General features: G+C 40.1%; 1 protein-coding gene across 1 annotated transcript in view; it reads left to right on the forward strand.

Moving 5' to 3' along the window:
* Positions 1-23,559, forward strand: part of GLRA1 (glycine receptor alpha 1) — a 75,183-nt gene extending 51,624 nt beyond the window's left edge. The window contains exons 5-10 of the mRNA XM_063292872.1: positions 4,980-5,203; positions 7,640-7,722; positions 8,365-8,502; positions 9,101-9,315; positions 11,386-11,532; positions 23,269-23,559. Of these exons, the coding sequence (XP_063148942.1) occupies positions 4,980-5,203; positions 7,640-7,722; positions 8,365-8,502; positions 9,101-9,315; positions 11,386-11,532; positions 23,269-23,559 (1,098 nt within the window). The remainder of the gene's footprint in view (positions 1-4,979; positions 5,204-7,639; positions 7,723-8,364; positions 8,503-9,100; positions 9,316-11,385; positions 11,533-23,268) is intronic.
* Positions 23,560-26,598: the final 3,039 nt, after the last annotated feature.

Genomic DNA, 26,598 nt, shown 5'->3' on the forward strand with positions numbered 1-26,598 from the left:
GCCAAACTCCCCTAGTGCTAATTTGGAACTAACATTATGGGGCAAGACCTGACTCCTGGCTAGACTTGCTATTCCTAAAGGATCTTTCCTTACAAGTTCTCTTGTGCTTCCATGGATCAGATTCAACTGCCAGACACCACACAGGAAGGCTCTGGTCTTCCTAGCATACTTCTGATCATCAGAGTCCTCATTTTGTTTTAACCTTGGACAGAGGCTCATCCACAGAAGCTATGACAGGCTGAGTCTAAATGCTTCTATCAAATGTAACAGAATGTTCCACACACTGACCACCCAAATGCTTTTGAGAACATGATACCCCCCCACACACCTTTTTCCTCCCAGCACCTGAAATTCAGTCACATACTACCTCTGAATTTGGAAGCTCCACGTAGCTTAAAGCTCCTGCTCATACATCTTCAGAAAGGGGAAGTGATTTAGGGCCAAAGCATAGGTTTTGATTTAATAATTTCCTCCATTACGTTTTTGATACCTCTACTTGTTGTTGTTGTTGTTGTTGTTGTTATCTCTCATTTTTAAAAACTGGAAAAGATCTGTTCTGAAACACAATGAGCCATAGCTAATTAGAGTAAATAGTTTATCTATAGTAGGCAGCTTCCCAAAAGTTAATGCTGTGGGCTTGTCTTCTTCCAAACAGGGGTCATGTCTAAAATTATTAGTAACAGTGAGTAGTTGATAGTATTGGCCAAATCAGTGTCTCTGAATTGAATTGTCCTGTATTGCACCAGATGGGATTCATAGGGAGAAGTGCAAACAAGAATGAGAATTCATTCAAATAGTCAGGATCAGCAGCAGCCTGATATAGAATTGCCAAAACTCCCAGATGAATGTCAACAGTCAAAAAGTGTTGTTGTTGTTGTTTATTCGTTTAGTCGCTTCTGACTCTTCGTGACTTCATGGACCAGCCCACGCCAGAGCTTCCTGTCGGTCGTCAACACCCCCAGCTCCCCCAGGGACGAGTCCATCACCTCTAGAATATCATCCATCCACCTTGCCCTTGGTCGGCCCCTCTTCCTTTTGCCCTCCACTCTCCCTAGCATCAGCATCTTCTCCAGGGTGTCCTGTCTTCTCATTGTGTGACCAAAGTATTTCAGTTTTGCCTTGAATATCATTCCCTCAAGTGAGCAGTCTGGCTTTATTTCCTGGAGGATGGACTGGTTTGATCTTCTGGCAGTCCAAGGCACTCTCAGAATTTGCCTCCAACACCACAGTTCAAAAGCATTGATCTTCCTTCTCTCAGCCTTCCTTATGGTCCAGCTCTCGCAGCCATATGTTACTACAGGGAACACCATTGCTTTAACTATGCGGACCTTTGTTGTCAGTGTGATGTCTCTGCTCTTAACTATTTTATCGAGATTTGTCATTGCTCTTCTCCCAAGGATTAAGTGTCTTCTGATTTCCTGACTGCAGTCAGCATCTGCAGTAATCTTCGCACCTAGAAATACAAAGCCTTTCACTGCTTCTACATTTTCTCCCTCTATTTGCCAGTTATCAATCAAGCTGGTTGCCATAATCTTGGTTTTTTTGAGGTTTAGCTGCAAGCCAGCTTTTGCACTTTCTTCTTTCACCTTCATCATAAGGCTCCTCAGTTCCTCTTCACTTTCAGCCATCAAAATGATATCATCTGCATATCTGAGATTGTTAATGTTTCTTCCAGAGATTTTAACTCCAGCCTTGGATTCCTCAAGCCCAGCTTGTCGCATGATGTGTTCTGCATACAAGTTGAATAGGTAGGGTGAGAGTATACAGCCCTGCCGTACTCCTTTCCCAATCTTAAACCAGTCCGTTGTTCCGTGGTCTGTTCTTACTGTTGCTACTTGGTCGTTATACAGATTCTTCAGGAGGCATACAAGATGACTTGGTATCCCCATACCGCTAAGAACTTGCCACAATTTGTTATGGTCCACACAGTCAAAGGCTTTAGAATAGTCAATAAAACAGAAATAGATGTTTTTCTGAAACTCCCTGGCTTTTTCCATTATCCAGAGGATATTGGCAATTTGGTCCCTAGTTCCTCTGCCTTTTCTAAACCCAGCTTGTGCATCTGGCAATTCTCGCTCCATGAATTGCTGAAGTCTACCTTGCAGGATCTTGAACATTACCTTACTGGCATGTGAAATGAGTGCCACTGTTCGATAGTTTGAACATTCTTTCGTGTTTCCCTTTTTTGGTATGGGGATATAAGTTGATTTTTTCCAGTCTGATGGCCATTCTTGTGTTTTCCAAATTTGCTGGCATATAGCATGCATTACCTTGACAGCATCATCTTGCAAGATTTTGAACAGTTCAGCTGGGATGCCATCGTCTCCTGCTGCCTTGTTATTAGAAATGCTTCTTAAGGCCCATTCAACCTCACTCTTCAGGATGTCTGGCTCTAGCTCACTGACCACACCGTCAAAGCTATCCCCGATACTGTTATCCTTCCTATACAGGTCTTCTGTATATTCTTGCCACCTTTTCTTGATCTCTTCTTCTTCTGTTAGGTCCTTGCCATTTGTTTTTGATCATACCCATTTTTGCCTGGAATTTACCTCTGATGTTTCTAATTTTCTGGAAGAGGTCTCTTGTCCTTCCTATTCTATTGTCTTCTTCCTCTTCTGCGCATTGCTTGTTTAAAAATAATTCCTTATCTCTTCTGGCTAACCTCTGGAATTTTGCGTTTAATTGGGCATATCTCCCCCTATCACTGTTGCCTTTTGCTTTCCTTCTTTCTTGGGCTACTTCTAGTGTCTCAGCAGACAGCCACTTTGCCTTCTTGGTTTTCTCTTTCTTTGGGATGTATTTTGTTGCCGCCTCCTGAACAATGTTGCGGACTTCTGCCCATAGTTCTTCTGGGACCCTATCTACTAAGTCCAGTCCCTTAAATCTATTCTTCACCTCCACTGCATATTCCTTAGGAATATTAGTGAACTCATATCTAGCTGATCTGTGGGTCTTCCCTAATCTCTTTAGTCTGATCCTAAATTGTGCAAGAAGAAGTTTGTGATCTGAACTACAGTCAGCTCCAGGTCTTGTTTTTACCGACTGTATAGATGTCTGCCACCTTTGGCTGCAAAGGATGTAGTCAATCTGGTTTCGGTGTTGTCCATCTGGTGAAGTCCATGTATAAAGCTGTATCTTAGGTTGCTGGAAGAGAGTGTTTGTTATGCACATCGAGTTGTCTTGGCAAAATTCTATCAGCCTATGTCCTGCTTTGTTTTGTTTTCCCAGGCCATGCTTACCTGTAATTCCAGGTGTCATTTGACTGCCCACCTTAGCATTCCAGTCTCCCGTGATGAAAATAACATCTCTTTTAGGCATGTCATCCAGTAGGTGCTGCAGATCCTCATAGAACTGCTCTACTTCAGCTTCTTCAGCATCTGTGGTTGGGGCGTATATTTGGATCACTGTGATGTTAGATGGCTTGCCCTGAATTCGAATTGAGATCATTCTATCGTTTTTTGGATTGTATCCGAGCACTGCTTTATCCACTTTACTATTAATTAGGAAGGCTACTCCATTTCTTCTGTGGTCCTCTTGTCCACAGTAGTAGATTTGGTGGTCATTTGATGTGAAGTGGCCCATTCCAGTCCATTTCAGTTCACTGACGCCTAGAATGTCTATCTTTAATCTTGACATCTCACCAATAACCACATCCAGTTTGCCCTGGCTCATAGATCTTACATTCCAGGTTCCAATGGTGTGTTGATCCTTAGAACATCGGATTCGCCGTTCACCACCAGCACCGTCGGCCACTAGCCATCCTTTTGGCTTTGAGCTAGCTGCGCCATCACGTCTGGGGCTAGTTGAGCTCATCCTCTGTTCCTCCCCAGTAGCATTTTGACCATCTTCCGACCTGGGGGTCTCATCTTCCGATGGTATACCGACATATCTCTGGTTGTACTGATCCATTTAGTTTTCACGGCAAGAATACTGGGGTGGGTTGCCATTACCTTCCCCAGGGATCGCCTTTAGTCTGACCTCTCTGTCATGACCTTCCCGTCTTGGGTGGCCCTTCACAGTTTAGCTCATGTCATCACTGAGGTGCTCAAGCTCCAGCACCATGACAAGGTAACGATCCTTTGCTGAAGCCAAAAAGTATACCCCAGTTAAATTTTGATAAAACTTAGGGAGGTCAGAATTTTCAACTTCACTTTCTCTGGGAAAGCTTTGTTCACTGCAGGCAGAGCAGAGGAATTTCTGTAGGGAGAAAGGGACTTCTGGTTGGGAGGAGAAGAATTTAACTTTCTCAGCATGGGACAGATCAGTGCTTGTCCATGCTAGTCTTTGCTCAGAGAGGTTTTGGCCAAGCAGCTAATTCTTTCTGCAAGTCAGTCATTTCCCTCTTCAGTGTCTTATCCTTTTCTTGATTGTAGAAAGTCCATCCCATAGAAAAGATAGGATTAATGGCAACTATTTCATAAAGGTGTTGTGAAGATGTAAAATTATATAGTGAATTTAAAGTTGCACACTTCAAAGAAATCTTTAGAAATTATTGTACTTAAGGTCTGTTACACTTAAGGGTTGCATGAAATAGTCCTTTCTAGCACCATTATGCATCTTTAACACATTATCATTAGCACAATGATGCATCCTGAAAGAGGATGTTTGATCAGTACATGAGTCTGAATAATGTTTTCTTCGCTTGGATGCACCACAGAACTGGCTTGCCATAGAACGGCCTGAATATTTCCACATGAAGCAGGTGCTGTGGACTATAGCTGTTTGCCCTGTGCTAAACCTCCTGGCTACAGAGTTAAAAATAAATACAGTCCGCTGTGAAATATCACCAGCAGGGAAACTCACAGAAGAAAAGCAGGAGCCTGGTGGTAGTGAAGACCTAATATGTGGGGGGTTGTTCATTCACCCTAAGCAGTCTTTCGCTATCCTTCATGCTGCACTGAGCTTTGTGGATTACAGTTTTTTCATGCAACTTTCTTTGGGCATTCACCAGTCCTTTTGCTTTTCTTTCTTTAATGCAGGATTACAGAGTGAATATTTTCTTACGGCAGCAGTGGAATGATCCCAGGCTGGCATACAATGAATATCCAGATGATGCCCTAGATTTGGACCCATCCATGTTGGATTCCATCTGGAAACCAGATCTGTTCTTTGCTAATGAGAAAGGGGCTCACTTTCATGAGATTACAACAGATAATAAACTCCTGCGGATCTCCAAAAATGGCAATGTCCTATACAGTATCAGGTATCAGTTTCCTTTTCTAAATAAGAAGAATAGTTTATCCTGTCCTAAATAAGATATGGAATCAAGCTTGATGCTCATGGTCCCTTATGTACCTTCAAAAACTAGCCAACTTTTATTTCTGAAGCAAAGATTGAATGCATTTATTTTGAAGTATATTGCAAAGGGATAGAATAATGTAAGATAATTATAATTTATTATAATCAGGTTATCAAGATTTAACTAGCTTAGAGTATCTGCTTATAAGCAAACTGAAAATGCATTTTTCTTTACTTCCTTTATAAAAGAGGAATCCCATTTAGCCAATGTACCACTCAGCTCCAAAACTTTTCTCAGTCATTGTTCAGTATAATTAAGTGCTCTTATTTGTCGCATCAATGCAACAAAGTTGTGGATATGTATTAAAACGTAGGCAGACTTGGATACAGTTGTACACTGAAGACCCCTCCCTCCTTCCTGTACCAGCAGGAAGTTTTATAAATAAATCAGCTCTGGAACCAGCATTGGTCTGATCCTGCGACGTACTTCTTACATTTATAACAAACCCACAGCCACATGCATATCTACTTAGAAAGAAAAGGACTATTAGGTTCAATGATATTTACCTAAGTATGTATGTAGAGATTTGTAGCCATATTCACACTCAGCAAGTATAGATTAATTAGGTCTTTAGAATTACAAAATTACAAGTATGTCCTGTTGCTTTATAAGCTGACACTTCAGTAAATTACACTACTGAAATAATCAACCATGCAAGGCAGACGAAGACCATTTCTGTCCCATACTGAAGGAATTCTCTGACGATGCAGCACAGCTGGAGAATGCATAAATCGATCTTCCCTGCACTGGCACGTTAAAGTCTAAAAGATGTTCGAGCTCACTCTCCTTTGCATTCAGGAGATTTCTAAGTAAGAAATGACAAATCGCATATTAGAACCAGATAGATCCGGCTTCCCCCCACCACCACTGTTTCTCAACATAGTAATTTCTGGGTCATTGGATTTCAGATTTATGATATGTGAACTGCAGGAAGTGAACTCATTTTAATTTAGAAATAATCCATTCTAGCCACCTCCAAACCTGACTTTGTCCTTTCCTGAAAGAATGCAATTAAGAACATGTACTTTCCTTGTTAAGTGCAGCGAAGACCCGACTGACACTTTTCTGTGAACTTGGGTTCTGTTTGCACACTCCAGATTGCTGAAGCCTGGAGGTACAATCCCACAATGCAAAGGGGCCATTCCCACTGGGACTCCTGGCTCATGCTGCAAGTGTTCTGCTGGAGCCAAGGAACAAAATAAACAATATTGTAATACAGACAAAAAAAAAAAAGAGAGAGAGAGAGCTTCAGTTCAAACATTAAACACCAGACAGCATAGCATTCACCAAAGCACATAGCCCAGAGCTTTGGGAATTTAAAGCTTTAATTTATACAGCCATTTGAAATGCTTTCCAACTAACAAGAGGTAGCTATTAAAGCAACTACCACCAAAGGTGACCTTCCATTTCTTGTTTCACTCAGAAAGGTGAGAGTGAACACATCAATATGTGTTCTCATATTAATGCTATCTGAAAAGTATACAGTGAAGCAAGACTTGTGTTAGTTGAAATGTGGACAAATTGAAAGATTTAGCAGACAACGTGTCAGTAGTTCTTCCTAAATTTTATGTTAATCCCAGGGCCGCAACTAGGGTCTGTGTCACCCGGGGCAAACATGGACTCCACACCCATTTTGGCACACACACACACCCGGCACTCATTCTGGCGCCCCACCAGCACAGCGCCTGGGGTAGATGCCCCAGTTGCCCCCTCCTAGTTGCGGCCCTGGTTAACCCAGCCATATATCCCCCACCTTTTGAAGGATTGGGGACCTATAGCATCTTCCACAGAGCTGGGTTAACCAGTTTGTAGAGATATTTCAAACCTTCTACAGGTTAAGCCATAGCTAGGAATTGGGCATAGTGCTCTTGTGGTAGAAAATCAACTTTTCCCCTTTTCAGCCATGGTAACCCTGGTTTTTGTTAGTACATGGTGACTGTTTTCTAATTATCTGGCAGCTGAGAGCCCACTCTCATACACGTTCAGCTATTCTAGCTTAGATTCTTCCTAGCCATTCTACTTGGGTAGGTATTTATTTATGGAAGGGAAGATAAAAATGAAGCAGTCATAAGAAATGACGATAGTGAAGAGGAAATGGAACCAAGCCATATTTTCAGTATCAGACTAGTATACGGTTTATTGTAAACCGCCCAGAGTCCCCCACTGGGAGGAGAGGGGTGGGGACAAATTAATTAAATAAATAAATACCTAGACTAGTATATTTTCCTTTCTCACTAGGCCTAAGACTGACCTACATATCTCAACGTAACATTGACACTGGCCTGTTATTCCTCAGCTAGAAATGTCTAGAACTGAGTCTCTTCTCTCTTCACTTCACAGAATCACCCTGACCCTGGCTTGCCCCATGGATCTAAAGAACTTTCCTATGGATGTCCAGACGTGTATTATGCAACTAGAGAGCTGTGAGTCTTGAAGTTTCTCCTCTAAAAAGTTGCCACTCTACATGTGAGCAAGTATGGATACTCACACACGTGCTGCATCGTATTTTCAGCTAAGTTACCAAAGAAAAACTGCAAGGAAGGAGAAAGAGTAGAAGCATCAGAACCAACTATGTCTTCTGTGCAACACCTGGGGGATGAGGGCAGGTGTGACCCCCAAAAGCCTTAGTACAACCTCTGAGACCTCCAGAAGTTATTATCAAGTTGTAATATGACAGAATGAGAAAATTATTAGATGCATGGCTATAACATTAAACAAAACCAATTTCGGTTTTGTCCTGGCCTCATCCACAGTTCTTTGAACTGTGGCCTCTGGCATGTCACTAAAAAACTAAGTGTTTCCTTTGGCCTAGAAAATGTTATACACTCCTGTATATTGGGTAAACAGAGGAGAGAACAAGCTGTAGTTGCTGAGTTTTTCCGTTTTAGTGTGGACTTTACCAGCCCTATGTACACAGTATACAGTACCCATAGCCTGTGATTTTAGTAAACAACATTTTATACTAGTATGTACCTCTGCTCTTAATTTTGTTATCCATTGATCTGCAGTGACCATACGTTCCAATCCATGCTGGTTTTTTTCCCCCCCTGCTTTGGCCTCCACAGTTGGTTATACAATGAATGATCTGATATTTGAGTGGCAAGAGAAAGGAGCGGTGCAGATTGCTGAGGGATTAACCCTACCTCAGTTCATCCTGAAGGAAGAAAAGGACTTGCGCTATTGCACAAAACATTACAACACAGGTTAGTGATGGCAGATGCACATTAAGCATTTCTCTATGGAAATAATCAAGAGAGCAAGATTCTCATTTGGCCTTTTCAACCAGCCATCTCCCACAGAGTTAGCAATAGCTCAAGGGGAGCATCACTACAGCAGGCTGCTATGTTACAAAGACTTAGTTTTTCTTCTGAACAGGCTACCTTTTTCTATGTGAATTCTATGGGAGTTTAGATTTTTCTGTTTCGTTTCTTAAACATGTTGGACCTATATTATGCTTAGATTATGATGTTCAGTTTTCTCACCCTCAGTCTATTCACCTTGGTTATATAAATATATATTATTCCAGGTACCTTCTGGAAAAATATTCTTTTATTGAGAATAAAAGAACTTAGAATTAAGAATAAAACTTGTCTAATACTAAAGAACAAACTTTCCCAGAACTAATGCATGTTAAGATGGATCCCACAGAAATGTCGTATGTGGCACAGCCCTGAATGTATGCCCAGGCTTAAGAAAAACATGATCATCACAAAGGGGATTATCTCCTACCAAGAAAGAAATTTGCCCATAGTGGGTCTCCCTTAAGATTCACTTTTTAATGAAGATTCCTGTAATTCCTAGGCAAATTTACCTGCATAGAAGCCCGTTTCCATCTGGAGAGACAGATGGGTTACTACTTGATCCAGATGTATATACCCAGCCTGCTGATTGTAATACTTTCCTGGATCTCTTTCTGGATCAACATGGATGCTGCACCTGCCCGAGTCGGTCTGGGTATCACTACAGTTCTCACAATGACTACACAGAGTTCTGGTTCTCGAGCATCCTTGCCCAAGGTAACAAATTATCCTCATAAAGAGCCAATGTGGAACTCTCTGTGTTGGGGTGTAGTTCAGAAAATTGGTATCAGCAGTTCAAAGGAATGGGAGCATATGATAGACCTCTGTTGGGAACTTTAGAAAAACCACTGCCAGAGTCACTTGTTGAGATGGGTGGCTATAGAAATTGAATAAATAAATAAATAAATAATAAAGTAGAAAAGATTAATAGGCAAGTTGCATGATTTTTTTAAAATTTCATATATTGCTAATATGATTAGATAATACTTTCAGGGCATTTACTATCGAGCTCCTAATCCCCTGCCCTAACCTAGCATATGGGCATATCTTTTCTTTTTAAGTTTTGAAATGTGTATTTAGTTCACCAGAAGTTGAATTATTTCAGTTCCCTTAATAATTGGCATTTAGCCTTACTTGAACAAATGCCAATAGGAAAATAGCAGAAATGTCCTAGCTTTCTGCATCACCCCAAGCCTGCAATGTATGTATGAATTAGAACTACAGAAGAAGAAAAAACGTAAGGGTGAGGAAGATGTAGAACAATTTGTTTGTTGCTTGTTTATTTGTTCTCATATGTGCTCATGAGACCCCTGTAGTTGAAGCCATGCTCCCTTGAGACTACTAAATACAGGTTATGTGGAAAAAGCAGAAAAAAATGTTTCAGCAGATACAGAAAAAGAGAAATTAGAAAATACAATCACTCTGTTTTATGAACATTGGAATATTTTTTTCAAATATTTGAATATCCATTTCAACTGTATTATACAATCCAATTATTGCACTTTTGGAACAATTGCATTAATGATTCATGTTGTTTAGAAGGGATTAATATGTTATTAATATTCATCAAACCTGTTATGATACCAGTTTTCTCTTCTTAAACTGAGTTCACTGGCAAGTTCTCATAAATACGATTTCTTGGGTGAGAGGCAAAGCAATGTATGGTTCTTTCATAGATGAGGTAGCAGATGAGGAATCAGAACTGACTCTGGAAAGTGACAGATTTATGTTCACTTTCTACTCTGCAACCATCTCCTAAGGAGACTCTTATAATGTTACTCTGATAAGAACTCTCTCCCTTACTGTACTATCAAAATTTTTAGTTTCACATTAGATGCCAACTTACATCATGTGTTTATAAATATTTTGACCTAATAGTACCCTGATCTCTTCCCCAAAGTGGTTTACAAATAAACTAAGTCAAGCGCAACTCCTAGTAACTTCATGAATACATCCATGTAGTTTTCTTGGTAACAATATGAAATGGTTTGCCATTCACATCTTCCAAGATTTTTTTTTACTTTCCAGTTTAGCCTACAACTCTGGTATATCCTGAAGCTCTCCCATCCAACCCAACCCTGCTTAGCTTTGAAAGCAAGACAGGGTCAGCCAGGAGCTGCCACCTGAGGATACAACAGGGGCTTACAATCTTCCAAACAGTAATTATATGATGTGATTCAGAACTTTCCTCCAACAAGATTTAGTCTTAGATACAGAATGTAGTCTTAGATACAAGAGCAACATCAGAGGAAAGGAGGGGATTTTTTTTCCACTTGCAACAAAAACAAAACAAAGTCATGCAGGTTGAGAAGCAACTGTGTAAATGTGGATCACTGTGTAATGAATCAGACTCTATACCACAAAAGCTTGTGCAATCATAAATTTGTTGGTCTTGAACATGCTATTAGATTCTTGGAATCTAATGACAGATACAGTGTCTGTGTTCAGACATAATGCTGAGCTTGAATTTTTAACTATGAGTTTACTATGGGTTTCTGAACATACAAAGCCAAAAGCAAATATGCCATATTATGGCATAGCAATCTGTGTGAATCCAGCCAACAGGTGACTATTTCAACTAACCATACTGAAGCTTAGTTATTATATGGAAAGGGCAGTAGAGAGTTCATATCAAAGGGCAATGCTTTGTCACTCTGTCAATGGCAGAGTGGTACATTTTGAATAATACCAGCTGGAGAATTTGGAATATACTGTATTGTGTTGATCATGGTAGAAAGTATTTGAATTACACACTACTAACAAACTGCATATGCTTTTCTCCCTCAGGTGTCCTATGTTAAAGCCATTGACATCTGGATGGCTGTGTGCCTGCTGTTTGTGTTTTCAGCTCTTTTGGAGTATGCTGCTGTTAACTTTGTGTCCCGGCAGCACAAAGAACTACTCAGGTTCAGAAGAAAAAGGAGGCACCACAAGGTAAGTCAACACAACTACTCTATGTTGAGCACAGCTGAAATAGATGGGTTGCTACACAAGGTCACCTGATCAAAATGGATCTTGGGACCACTGTATTTGGCAGACATAATTTTAGCCTGTCAGCTATAAGTCTTCAAGATGAATACTATAATATTTGAAGAGAGATCTGCTTCTCACAAGCTGCTGTTGGCAAGTATTTGGAAGCCACAGTGAAATAATTCACTTGAGTACAGAATCAGTCAATACACTCGTATATTTACAGACATCCATCACTCTTCTTCAAATATGAAATTTCTCACTGATGTCAGCAGATACCCTTTAAAGCTGTTCACTGTATAAAGGATAAAACACCTCTAATGGCTGAGAATATACAGTACTGGGGACAGAGGAAGTTGGGTGATGAAAAGCATATTTCAGCCAGCTCAATTGCTGCTCCTGTGACATTCAGTGTGCTCTCCCAATTTAGCAAAATATTTTAACTTTGCCAATTCAAGAATCTATATATCTGAAAAGGAAATTGTCTCATTCATGTGTATGCAATGCTCCATATACTATGACATCATTCATGGTCCATGCTGCTTGTTTCCTTGGTTGAGAGGCAAGGACACTTGTCAAGTCACATCACTGGTGAGCCAGTTTCATATATCCTAAAGGTAGGTGAAACTTACTATCTCACAGATCAAATGTCCTGTTACATTAATTTTTTTTTCTATTATATTAATCTGATTTAATGTATTTTGCCAATGACTGACTTCAAGCTGAGCAAGATGAATTTGAAAAGCTTTTCCTCTCTCTGCCACTTCTGGACCTGACCATTCCAAACTTTTTATGATGGCAAATAATATTTAAGAGAAGCATGTATGAAGTGGGATCTGCAGCAAGATGTTACAGCATAATCCTAGTCCTAACATTTCTTTTTTTTCCCATTCCAACCAGAATAGAATAGGAAGTTGTGGTCTTGTTTGGCCTAACTAGGGCTTTTGAGAGGTGATAGAAAATGTTTCAGAGGAGAAATAGGGGAAAGGACATATTTTTCTTCCTACCCATTTTTCTTACCGACTTTCTCTCCTGTGTTTAAAGGATCAAGCATTAGTTGATGGGAAAGACTTCTGCCTAGGAGAGTTTCTATTCAGTAAAATTTGGGGAGTTAAATGTCATGGCAGACATCCTTTCTCTCCCAAGAGTATTCCTTTTTTTTTAAAGAATTTTATTAAGTTTCAAGACAAGGATAAAAGCTACAAAAAAAAGAAATAACTACAAAAAAAGAAAAAAGAACTTAAAAAGTGTAAAAACATAAGATAATTTTTTTTTTTCAAAATTACAGAAAGATGTGACTTCCAACTTTTAACAGCAAGGATATACAAAAATTTCTGTCCTAACAAGCAGGAACCACACTGAGACAAGGAATAGTCTCTAGTGTTTTATTACTGCTACATTAGATAGAAAATCCTAACAAACTGAAGAAGCGTGAGAAAACCCATACTGTCCTAACAGTCAGAAATCATGCTGAGACGAGGAGTAGGTCTCTAATGTTTATTACTGCTACATTAGACAGAAAACCCTAACAAACTGAAGAAGCGTGGGAAAAACCCAGACAGATAAACCCCAAGAGTCAAGGCGGGTCTGATCTGTGTCTCTTTGAATGCCTGCTTAACTCCTCAGTACTACACATGCGTTTTCCCCCTGGATCGAGGCCCCCTCCTGCTCACCATCAGTGCTCATGACACATACAGATAAACCCCAAAAGTCAAGGTGGGTCTGTTCTGTGTCTCTTTGAATGACTGCTCAATTCCTCGCTAATACGCATGCGTTTTCCCCCCTGGATAGGGGCCCCTCCTGCTCACCATCAGTGGTCATGACAATTTCCATAATCAATCTCGTACTCTATATTAAACCAAAACCACATTATTTCTATAAATCATTCCACTTTAGCACATTATGAAAATCACTAGGTACAGATTTTTATAGTTTTTACTCCCCCATTTATATTAAAATAAAGAAAAAAAATTCATATAGACTCCAAAAACAACTTCCCCCCCTGCAAAAGATAACACTTATTTAATTATTCCCTTCCTACTACTGTTCTATACATTTCTGTCTACTATAATAAGAATCAAACTAAAAAGCACATAATTTGTCTGCCATTATACTTAATATTACAACAGTTTTAATAATCTTCATCTTAATAAACCCAAAAAAACAAAAACAATTCAAAACAGTAGCCTTAAATCAAATCCTTAAAACCATCCAAATAAATATTTTTATACCCTAATAATCTTAATCCAAATATTTAAAAGCAAATAGCATCAGTCAAGCCCTTAAAGCAATCCAAATAAACATTCTTTAACCCTTATCCCACTTCAGAATAAACCAAAGCATTTGCATATACCCACAATGTGCACAGAGCTTTTCTCTTTAAAAAAATCAAACAGCCCAACTGGCCCCCTCAAAAATTCCAGCTTCTCTTCAAAAAACCTCCCATACATAATGACCCCTTCTTTTTCATGGCATTCCACCAGAAATTCAATTTCACTTTCTGTTTGCAGATCTCTGTCTCCTTTCAATTGCTCCAGCTCCATTATCCAATCTTCATCCAGCATCTCAATAGAAATCCTGATCTCACTCTTAGAAGAAACATTTCTATCACTGTTGAATTCCTCAGTTTCACCTACCACATTGCCAACCTGATGGCACATTTTAGACCTCATATTTTCCACAATGTCCTGAACAGCTTGCATAAAAGCTTAATAGAAGTCAGAAAAAGGCTATTTAAAATCTTGGTAGAAGTCAGAAAAAACCTGTTTAAAATCTTCTATGTCTCACGCAGTAGATTATGGCGCCCCCTAGGAGCTTAACCAGCGAAAGTCGAAGGTATGGAAAAACTCCAGAATGTATTTACACAAGCAAGAGTGAGATAGGCAGACAGTTCCCATAGGAAAATAGAAGCAGAAAGCTGAAGGTTCAAATCAACTGATTCAACGTGTAGGAAATTGCTAATATATTCAAATTTAGTACAAAAATAATAACAGGAAGACAATTGTTTATTCTCAGTACTCCTTTATATTTGCAAGGAAAATGAGGTCCAAAACTTAAAAAAGAATTTTTTAAAAAAGTAATCCCAAAAATTCCAACAACCTAAGAGACGGCTTTATACATGGACTTCACCAGATGGACAACACCGAAATCAGATTGATTACATCCTTTGCAGCCAAAGGTGGCGGACATCTGTACAGTCGGTAAAAACAAGGCCTGGAGCTGACTGTAGTTCAGATCACGAACTTCTTCTTGCACAATTTAGGATCAGACTAAAGAGATTAGGGAAGACCCACAGATCAGCTAGATATGAGCTCACTAAGATTCCTAAGGAATATGCAGTGGAGGTGAAGAATCGCTTTAAGGGACTGGACTTAGTAGATAGGGTCCCGGAAGAACTCTGGACAGAAGTTGGCAGCATTGTTCAGGAGGCGGCAACAAAATACATCCCAAAGAAAGAGAAAACCAAGAAGGCAAAATGGCTGGCTGCTGAGACACTAGAAGTAGCCCAAGAAAGAAGGAAAGCAAAAGGCAACAGTGATAGGGGGAGATATGCCCAATTAAATGCAAAATTCCAGAGGTTAGCCAGAAGAGATAAGGAATTATTTTTAAACAAGCAATGCATGGAAGTGGAAGAAGACAATAGAATAGGAAGGACAAGAGACCTCTTCCAGAAAATTAGAAACATTGGAGGTAAATTCCAGGCAAAAATGGGTATGATCAAAAACAAAGATGGCAAGGACCTAACAGAAGAAGAAGAGATCAAGAAAAGGTGGCAAGAATATACAGAAGACCTGTATAGGAAGGATAACAATATCGGGGATAGCTTTGACAGTGTGGTCGGTGAGCTAGAGCCAGACATCCTGAAGAGTGAGGTTGAGTGGGCCTTAAGAAGCATTGCTAATAACAAGGCAACAGGAGACGACGGCATCCCAGCTGAACTGTTCAAAATCTTGCAAGATGATGCTGTCAAGGTAATGCATGCTATATGCCAGCAAATTTGGAAAACACAAGAATGGCCATCAGACTGGAAAAAATCAACTTATATCCCCATACCAAAAAAGGGAAACACTAAAGAATGTTCAAACTATCGAACAGTGGCACTCATTTCACATGCCAGTAAGGTAATGCTCAAGATCCTGCAAGGTAGACTTCAGCAGTTCATGGAGCGAGAATTGCCAGATGTACAAGCTGGGTTTAGAAAAGGCAGAGGAACTAGAGACCAAATTGCCAATATCCGCTGGATAATGGAAAAAGCCAGGGAGTTTCAGAAAAACATCTATTTCTGTTTTATTGACTATTCTAAAGCCTTTGACTGTGTGGACCATAACAAATTGTGGCACGTTCTTAGTGGTATGGGGATACCAAGTCATCTTGTATGCCTCCTGAAGAATCTGTATAACGACCAAGTAGCAACAGTAAGAACAGACCACGGAACAACAGACTGGTTTAAGATTGGGAAAGGAGTACGGCAGGGCTGTATACTCTCACCCTACCTATTCAACTTGTATGCAGAACACATCATGCGACAAGCTGGCCTTGAGGAATCCAAGGCTGGAGTTAAAATCTCTGGAAGAAACATTAACAATCTCAGATATGCAGATGATACCACTTTGATGGCTGAAAGCGAAGACGAACTGAGGAGCCTTATGATGAAGGTGAAAGAAGAAAGTGCAAAAGCTGGTTTGCAGCTAAACCTCAAAAAAACCAAGATTATGGCAACCAGCTTGATTGATAACTGGCAAATAGAGGGAGAAAATGTAGAAGCAGTGAAAGACTTTGTATTCCTAGGTGCAAAGATTACTGCAGATGCTGACTGCAGTCAGGAAATCAGAAGACGCTTAATCCTTGGGAGAAGAGCAATGACAAATCTCGATAAAATAGTTAAGAGCAGAGACATCACACTGACAACAAAGGCCCGCATAGTTAAAGCAATGGTGTTCCCTGTAGTAACATATGGCTGCGAGAGCTGGACCATAAGGAAGGCTGAGCGAAGGAAGATCGATGCTTTTGAACTGTGGTGTTGGAGGAAAATTCTGAGAGTGCCTTGGACTGCAAGAAGATCCAACCAGTCCATCCTCCAGGAAATAAAGCCAGACTGCTCACTTGAGGGAATGATATTAAAGGCAAAACTGAAATACTTTGGCCACATAAAGAGAAGACAGGACACCCTGGAGAAGATGCTGATGCTAGGGAGAGTGGAAGGCAAAAGGAAGAGGGGCCAACCAAGGGCAAGGTGGATGGATGATATTCTAGAGGTGACGGACTCGTCCCTGGGGGAGCTGGGGGTGTTGACGACCGACAGGAAGCTCTGGCGTGGGCTGGTCCATGAAGTCACGAAGAGTCGGAAGCGACTAAACGAATAAACAACAACAACAACAATCCCAAAAATACCGATAAGCACCAAGAGAGCCAGCTTCTCTTCACTGTAGAAAACCTCTCTTAGGTTATGCATACTTTAAAAAAAACCATAAACTTAGTGATTTAGAAATGGGATGGCTGGTCTTAGTGTCCCTTTAGGGCTACAGTGTGGCTTGGAAAATTATGACAGCCCCACCTCCCAGCTGGCTCTTACCAGTTGAACACAAAATGCTGTTTGTGACCTTCTGGCTGCAAGCAGCTGTCTGGACGACAGATGGGATGATTCCAGGTGTTCTCCTTTATCCAGAGAACATTTCTGGGCTTCAGGAAAACCTGCCTGAGCCCTCAAAAAATTGCCGCATTGTCAGCAACACCCACTAAACCCGCGGGCACAGCTGCTCAGTCTGCCATTTCCCCACTGGAAGTCCTCTCCCAAAAATATTCCTGTAAGTTGTTAGGGACCAAAAGAGCTAATTCTTTTTTTTTTTCTTTCATAAGTCACCAGCCACTTCTTTTCTTCTCTCACCCATCATCAGGTGAAACCTCCACATCCCAGATATACATCCATATGTGTGAGCTCCAAATCAAGAATTCTCAGCAATGATCATACACAGTAGAGGTTTTAAGAGTTGAAGACCCCAAATCTGGAAGGCACCAAGCTTGGAAAAAACTGTCATGTAGTCTTGAAGAATGCCTAGGGAGGGTTGTGAAAATGTAGAAACTAATACTTTAATTTTGGCTAGCCCCTGGAAAAAGACTCCAGTGCTAGAAAACTAGTATTCTATTAGAAGAAATTATTAGAATAAAACTGTAATGTGATGTTGGCACAACAGTATATTCTGTTTGATTCAGAAGTGATTTCTCACTAAACATGCATAAAAAATATGTTACAGAATAAGTAGAAGAAACAATTTCTGAAGAAACTTAAGGTTGCCATCCTACAGCTTATCATTCTATGATAAGCTGTGGGATGGAGCAGAAGCACCATCCCTTTATTGGAGTCCCCAGTATGTCAGCCAATAGCTCTTCCAAAATGAATTTACCACCCCCAGTGTGTTATCTAGCTCACCATTTGTAACTTGACTGTTATGTTGGTGCTAGAGAATAACACAGGCACACACAAAATGTGTGCCCTTTGAATCTGTAATTCACACTGAATATGTTTGTGGAAAGGCAATTCATAAATGTAAATTCAAATAGATAAAAAATTGTACCTACGTGGGGAAGAGAATACTGTATTAAAGTCTTCTTCAGGCCAAGCTATGTTCATGGGACTCCTATCTGTAAATAACAATGACCAGGTAGGATGAGAACACGTTATAATGGAAAGGAATGTTTTGGATGCTTGGCCCAAATTGAGGCCAAGCCAATTGCTCTGAAAGCTTTGCGAAATGATTCGACTGATCTTCATGGCAGAGAGATATTGGTGTCTACCAGCCAGTTGGCTTTATAGTCATTCCTTCTCCTAAAGTACATTGGCTTTCAGTGAAGAAGAGGCATCTGTAGCAAATGTTTCAGCACCTTCAGCAGTCTGAACACCATTTTGAACTGCCAATTGCTTTTTGCCTTCATTGCCTCCTTACCCATGATTTCAGGATGGATACACTCACACAGACAGAGAGAGAGAGAGAGAGAGAGAGAGAGAGAGAGAACATACTCTTCACACAATTGTAGAATAGCCACAATGAATATTCCAATAAGCAAATGTTCCTTGCTGGAAACATCTCCTTTTTTCATATGCTCTCTTCCTTTTCCCAGAATAAAGAGAGAGAGAGGAGCACCAATGCCAGAAAGCAAAAGTAGCAGCATGCCTCAGGATGATGCTGAAAAACATAATATGGGACATCAGTGAAATCATCAGGGGCCCCACCCATTTTTGATAAGGCAACATCTCTCAAGCTCTTGAGAAATGCTGTCATCCAGTGTAATTCAATACCCCAACTTCTAAAATTCATATTAAGGCAACAGCTTTACTAGCCCACCCCAAACAAGTTTATAAACAGCAAAAAAAAAAGTGACAGGCAGAAAGAGTTCAGGAACTCCCAAGGAGGGTTTTTACAGGGGACCATTTACGGTTCCATTAAAGACCCCTGTTAATTGACAATATCATGTTGAGGTCCTCTCCTTTTTTATTTTTGGGAACCTTCTGAGCAGGCTAACCCTGGAGAAATGGGTAGGCTCCCTAGCAGGCTATTACAAGAGCATGTATATCTCCCTGATTAGCTGAGGCTTTCAGAGCCAGGTCATGCTGCTCCACAGAAAAAGCCCTGCCTCTTGATCCAATATAAATGCTGGCAATGGAAGACTGGGCAAGAAGCCACTGAACTGGACCACCAGATCATTTTCCCTTTGCAGAACATCACAAGTGGAGCTTAGAAAGTTGAGGGGTAATTCATTGTTACAGTGGGTTGCAGTGATAAAGTCCCCAGTGAGACTGTCCCATAGTCTCAATCCAGAACGTTCGAGCTTCATTGAGTTCATCTACTATGCCTGTGACAAGTTAAGGAAGCCTTGCTCTGGTGCAGTTAAAAATGCAGATTTCCATCCAAGGCTGTATACATTTCTTGTTTTGTGCTACTGCCCCCTGCTGGCAAGAGCAAAGGGTTTTGTTTTATTTTACATAGTATGAAGGGTTGTTGTTGTTGAGTCGTTAAGTCATGTCTGACCCTTCGTGACCCCATGGCCCATAGCACGCCAGGCCTTCCTGTCCTCCACCGTCTCCTGGAGTTTATTCAGATTCATGTTCATTGCACTGGTGATGCTACCTAACCACCTCGTCCTCTGCCGTCCCCTTCTCCTTTTGCCTTCAGTCTTTCCCAGCATCAGGGTCTGTTCCAGTGAGTCCTCTCTTCCCATTAGGTGGCCAAAGTATTTGAGCTTCAGCTTCAGTATCTGAAGGTATGAAGGGTAGGCAATGCATTTGAAAAATCCCTTTTAGAAAGCACCAAGTCTCCTCCCCTCCCTTTTCTTAACTCCCCACTTCACTTTTCAGTAGGTGGTAATTTTCACCACATTATCTCATAAATTAAAATAGCAAAAGTCACTTCATAATTTGATAACCTGCATTTTCCTGTGTCACCATAATCTAAATACAGTATGCCCGTTTAATAAACTGGAATATTTTTTCTGGATTGATAACAAAATTGAAGAAATAATAGTTTGATGAACTCCTGACTTCCTTCTACCTTAATTTTGATTGGGGACACATATTGTACATGCATGGAAATACTTCAAAGGAAAACGTATACCACAGACCTACTGAAGTACTTGGAAGTTTCCTACAGGTGTGCACACAGTGTAGAATGTTAGTTCAGGAGGACAGGCAGCCTGTTGTAATTTTTCTGTTTTACTCAGTTTCTCAGTATCAGTTCACCTTTTCCACCATTTCCCTAAGAAGAGAAATGGTAGAACAAAGGAACCATTCCTAGAAATTGAGAATACTATTTTAAATATTAAAAAGTGTGATTTTTTTTCCCCCTACCATTTGAATGTTCAGTGCCATTGTGGTTAACCAACAGGGTTGGGGAGAGTACAAAACATGATAGAAAATGTTAATGATAACACTGATAACATTTTCTTCAAATGTACCAGAAACAAGTATAGGACTCTGAGAAGCACTAAAAATATTAGATGTCCAAGAGAACATTTCAGGAAATTTTTTGCATCACCCAATGCTGGGCAACTACAGAGTCTTAACTTTTGTGGCTGAATAACAAATCACTTTTTGATATTTGGGAATCTTTCCAAACCAGTCTGTGTTCCAGTACTTAAATGTGCCTCAAACAGTTCTTTGAATCCCATCTTTAAGACATTTGACAGTTGAAACAAATGAATGAAAATATCAACCACAGTTCCTTGCATTGTGTTGGTGTGAAGCTGTGTAAAGGGAGAGAACATGTAGATAAAGAAGAGGTTCCATTAGTTTGCCGTTGGCTCTTGAGAGTGCTAGCACCAGAAGGATCAGGAAGCCAACAGGATATTGATAGGGGTTCACAAACCTATCTACTTCTGAGCAATGGACAGGATTTTTCAGGTAAGCCCCATGCCTTGCAGCTGTTAGATTATTCAAAGCTTCATACAGCATTATTTGTTCAAGCTTCCAATGTGCTCTCAACAACATTCATACATCCATGCTGTAAATTTGTGGCTGTACAATTATCCATACTATGCAATAGGAAAAGCAGGGCCATTCTTAAAAGATATTCTACAAAGAAAAGCTTCAAAAGAACCATGTATTTATTTTTTTATTTTATTTATTTTCTATCCCACCTTTATTATTATTATAAATAACTCAAGGCGGCAAACTTACCTAATACTCCTTCCGCTTCCTATTTTCCCCACAGCAACAACCCTGTGAGGTGAGTTGGGCTGAGAGAGAGTGACTGGCCCAAGGTCACCCAGCCGGCTTTCATGCCTCAGGCAGGACTAGAACTCTCAGGCTCCTGGATTCTAGCCCATTGCCTTAACCACTAGGCCAAACTGGCTCTAAAAGTCTGGCTATACTGCTCAGAAGTAAAGTCCACAGGAGGGGTTAACTGATGGCTGTGTTCATTAAGAAATAAGGACATTTTTAATTCTGACTTGCTACAGACTTTTAATTTGGAAAAATCATATTTCATTGTGAATATTAATGTGTATATATTCCAACATGCAGTTATTGCTATTTGAACAACCTAAAACATAGAAGCTTATATCTAAGGCAGGAACGGGTGGAGTTGCTCAGTATTCTTTATAAAGCAACCCTTCCGGTGCCTAACTCAAACCCACTGGTTACTTGGCTATTTTTCTTGGATTTAGCAAATAGCTCCTTCCCGGCAACTCCACCTGTGAAACAGAGATAATACATCACTCTTGATGGGGTCTGCAAAAAATGGCAGAAATCCATGAATAATTTTAATACCAAAAAAAAATCAGCACAAGGAGAAGGAAGAGAACTAAATCTACTGTCTGTATACAGTGACAAGTATCTCCTCCTATGTTCTCATGATCTGTACTTCACCAAAACCTTGAAACTGTTCAGAATTGTTCTTATTGTTTGGAATATGTGCTGTCTCTCTTATTCACTCCTAGCTTCTGTGTAATTATATTTACATCTTCATTCTCCTATAATAATCATTGTTTGCCTGACAGTCCTAGGAATTATTGTTGGTTTATTTTTCTTGAATCACTATATAGCAAGGAATTGCTGCCTTCCCTACACACTTCCTCACAGAAGTCCTCTGATTACAATTCAATGAACTTAACTCTCGTAAACCTGGGGAGGACGGCCTGTGGCCCCCAGATTCCCTCTAAATTTGCAGCTGAATTTCAACTGGTAAGATTGCTCAAAACCAGTGGGACAGTTTCCTGCTGTTTTGAGGTAGAAAATATGAATAATAAAAGGTGACATCACTACTAAAGTGGTCTTGATTGATTAGGTGTCCTCAAGTCAGTGTCAACCCTTATGACAAAAATAGATTTTCTCCAGGACTCTCTCTCCCCAACCTGGTCCTTCAGGTTTTCCAATTGTCACTGTTATCAAGTCCATCCACCTTGCTGCTGGTCATCATCTTCCTCTCTTTCCACTTTCCTGGCATTATAGACTTATCCAGAGAGAATAGTCTGGATACTGCTCTGAAAAACAAAAGAATGCCCACCCATGGACCCCAAAGAAATGGGAAAAGTTCAAATCCCAGCCCTGCTTCCATGCATGATATGGGCCTGCTCTTCTTATCTTTTTATTGCAAACCTTGGTGCCTCTGCCCCTTCACTTCAAAAAATTAAGCACATTCACTAGTCACCCCAAAAGTGCCTCACTCAGTTTTAGACTGGAAGAAAGCAAAATGGAAAAGGAAATCCTCAAGAAGCTCCGGAGGGGAGGGGAGGGGAGGGAATACAGTTTCACCATTAAATTAACTATTCTTGTGTTAGTGTGTATGTGCATGTGTGTGTGTACGTGTATGTATATATATCTTTTAAACCATGAGCCTTTCTGCTAAAAGTCCATGCAACTCTATAACAGTATTTATGGAATGACTTTGAGTGGAAGAGTTCCATGGAGCCCCCTCCTTCTGGGCAAGCCAAATATAAAGAAGGTCTGGATGGGGAGGAGGGGCAGAAGCAAAACAGGGGATATCTGGTTAAGGAAACCAAAGGATTCTTGTGGCAAATGGATCCCCTGCTTTGCATCTGTGCATTCAACTGCACCCATCTATAAGGCTGATCTCTCCAAGGAAGGGTTGTTCCTCATGTGCAAGGCATTGTGGTGATGCATGTCCCCAGTTCCTGGCAGTGAGCCTTATAGCCAGGGTGCACTGTCTATATCTTATTTTTAAGTAGAGCCCTATGTTTAATATATTTCAGGAGGATGACACTGGAGAAGGCAGGTTCAATTTTTCTGCCTATGGGATGGGACCTGCCTGCCTGCAAGCCAAGGATGGCATCTCAGTCAAAGGAGCCAACAACAACAATACAGCCAACCCAGCACCACCCCCTTCCAAATCTCCTGAGGAGATGCGCAAGCTTTTCATCCAGCGAGCCAAGAAAATAGACAAGATCTCACGAATTGGCTTCCCCATGGCTTTCCTCATCTTCAACATTTTCTACTGGATCATCTACAAGATTGTCCGAAGGGAAGATGTACACAAGCCATGAATGGGGGGGGTTGTATGCAGATTTCCAACTGGATAGATGATGGTGAAGGCAAGATAAATGGTTACTCTATACACACCATGTGCAATAGCAATGCAGTGATGCATGAATTTAAGAATGTGGCAATATCTATTTTAAAAAGTGGGTGACTTTTAAAAATATTATATGAACTGAGGGATACTAGGGGGGGTGGGCAATGGGAAGAAAGCTTTCGAAAACCTTGAGGTGGGGAAATTATAAGGAAGGCAATCTATTTTACAGTGTAAGGAAGTTTAGGATTGCTAAGGCAGCAGTCCAAGCAGTGTAATATATTAAATATATATTCATGCTTAACTATAATGCAAAAACAAAACCGAAATCCTTTTTTTAGCCTATTAACAGCTTAGATTCTAAAGCCAATGGAACAATTCGTGATTCCATGTGCCAAAAAGATTGCAATTATGCTTAAACCAGACTCTTGCTCTATAAGGCCATACCAATTCTAGCAAGCACCTAGAGGAAAAGGGAAAGTAGCAAAACAGAGAGAAAGCGGTAATGGTAAACTGACCCCATGCTGCTCGTGCATAGTCTGAAGATGGAATGAGTTGTCTTGAGGGATTTTAAAAGAAAGGAAGATCAAACTCCCCTGGAAGGGTCTGGGAAGTGCTGCACATTGGAAAGCAGTCACTTTGCAACTCAAAAAACCCTTCCTTTGGAGAGTGATGCAAATAAGAATGCTAAAATCATTCCATGGCATATATCTAAAATTATGATCTATAGTCTCTTTTTTAAAAAGACAAAAAAATGGGGGAAAATGTAAAAAGTTGGTTGTATCTGTTAAATTGCTAAAGGTAGAGAAGGGTCTTTCAAACATGGATGCCCAGTTACAACTCATTCCTACTGACTTATGTTGGATTTCCCAAGATCACTATCATGATACAATACTTCAAAAATATAAGTAATTTTTAAGAATCTTGCCATATTTCTTCAAGTGATGGGAACAAAAAGCAAGTAGCTACTATGAGAATTAAGGCTTTAAACTTAAAAACTTAAACCCACATAAAAGAGGTATTTATCTCTGCACATTAGGTGAGAGGGAGAAATTATGTGAGTGTATGTAAATAGGAAAAAAAAACAGAAAATTAATTTTAATTAGAAAATCTGGGGAGGGTTATGGGAAAGAATGATATATATAGTGATAGATAAAAAAGATAATCATTATTTTCTGACATTTCATAGCATTAGTAATATTCAAGTGGGATTGCTAACCCAACTATATTTTTGTAATTCTCTTTGGTGCTGCAATGAGCTTTCATGGCTAGTAAGACACAAATGAGATTTTTCTGAACTCTTCTGCAATTTTGCATTTGTGAGTGTTTTCTCCTCCCTACTGGGGAGGAAGTTTGATTAATGTGACATTGCAGAGGAGGTGAAACAGTCATCAAAGTTTACATGAACTGGGGAACTGACCAGCTCCACAGGAAACGTTGAAACTGACATTGAAGCCCTTAATAGTAGCAGTATGCTTCAGGTTCCAGGTGGTGATGGATGAGCTGAAAGAGGAAGGAAGAGTTTGTGTGTGTGTGTGTGTGTGTGTGTTTGTGTGTGTGTGTAAGTAGCATATATATATGGATATGTATAACTAATTTCCCAATATTTGCACTTTAGAAAGTTATTTTTAAAAAGGGAGATTGAGAGTAAACAAGTAGAAAGACAATCAGCCCATATTCCAATGCTAGAGCATCATGCCCAGATCAGCACATTACTGTCTCCCAGGTTAAGGCAGCTGAACAACATATAACTTCTATAAGCAATGCCACAGTTTTTCCATAGCAAATAAAGTGAGGACATCACAGATACATCCAGATGGGTCTATAGATCTCTAGATTTACATGTACCTTTAAACTCATGTTTATTTGCTTGGAATATAAATTATATATGGCACCTTTAAGCACTGATTTATATGCCTGGAATCTAAATTACATATGGTTCAGTTAAGATGTATATTATAAATGATGTCCATATTTTGTGTTTGCTAGAGAAAACCTCAGTTAAATATAGTGTTTGTCACAGCTGTCATAATTATGGCATTCTTAGAGAAATATTGGGTAAAGATTTTCACAAAGCATTTGATTTAATTGATTTACAGTACCAAGCATTTCTAGAACTGTGGCCATCTGTAATAAAGCAAATAAATCCCAGCTTTTATTGCATAATTATTGGCCAGCCAATCTATGGTTTTGAAAGACGTTATTAGTTCAGAGAGCACCAAGCTCAGAGAGCACCAAGGACTCCAAAGAAATCATTCTAATTAAAAAAATATCTCCATATATTATATACCTGAACTTCCAGCTGGTTTATGGAGGTACACTTATAGACGTTCTGATAACTTCCATTTAACTAGTCTTCCCTAACTTGATGATGAGAGTTAGTTTGGTGTAGGGGTTAAGGCATCAGGCTAGAAACTGGGAGACTGTGAGTTCTAGTCTCATTTTAGGCACAAAGCCAGCTGGCTGACCTTGGCCCAGTTACTTTCTCTCAGCCCTAAGAAGGAGGCAATGGCAAACCACTTCTGAAAAACCTGGCCAAGAAAACTGCAGGGACTTGTCCAGGCAGTCTCTGAGAATCAGACACAATTGAACAGACTAAAAAAAACTGATGATATCGTATCTGTTGACTTCAAAAATTCCCAGGCATTAGCCAAGCTGACTAGGAACTGAGAATTGTAGTTCTAACAAAGAAAGGCTGTTGTGAAAAATGGTACTTTTTGGTCAGGACTGATACAAGTGGACAGGAGGAAGATTCAGAAAGTTTAAACAAATTTCACTTGTAGCTTTATCTCCAGGGACAATAGTCTTTAAGGCTCCAAATAGCTATACACAACTGCTTACACTTAGGATTCCTTTACAAACCCTCAAGCACAGTATAGCATAGTTACTCAAATAGCCTGAGGTCCATACATACTAGTCAGAACATCAAAATTGTTGAATAAAATAGAATGCTGTTCCATAAGATTAGAAACAAGGCCAAGTATTTTTCCCCTATATTTCAGGTTCCCAAGCT

The sequence above is a fragment of the Candoia aspera genome, chromosome 2 (assembly GCF_035149785.1).
Source record: "Candoia aspera isolate rCanAsp1 chromosome 2, rCanAsp1.hap2, whole genome shotgun sequence".
Lineage (NCBI taxonomy): Eukaryota > Metazoa > Chordata > Lepidosauria > Squamata > Boidae > Candoia > Candoia aspera.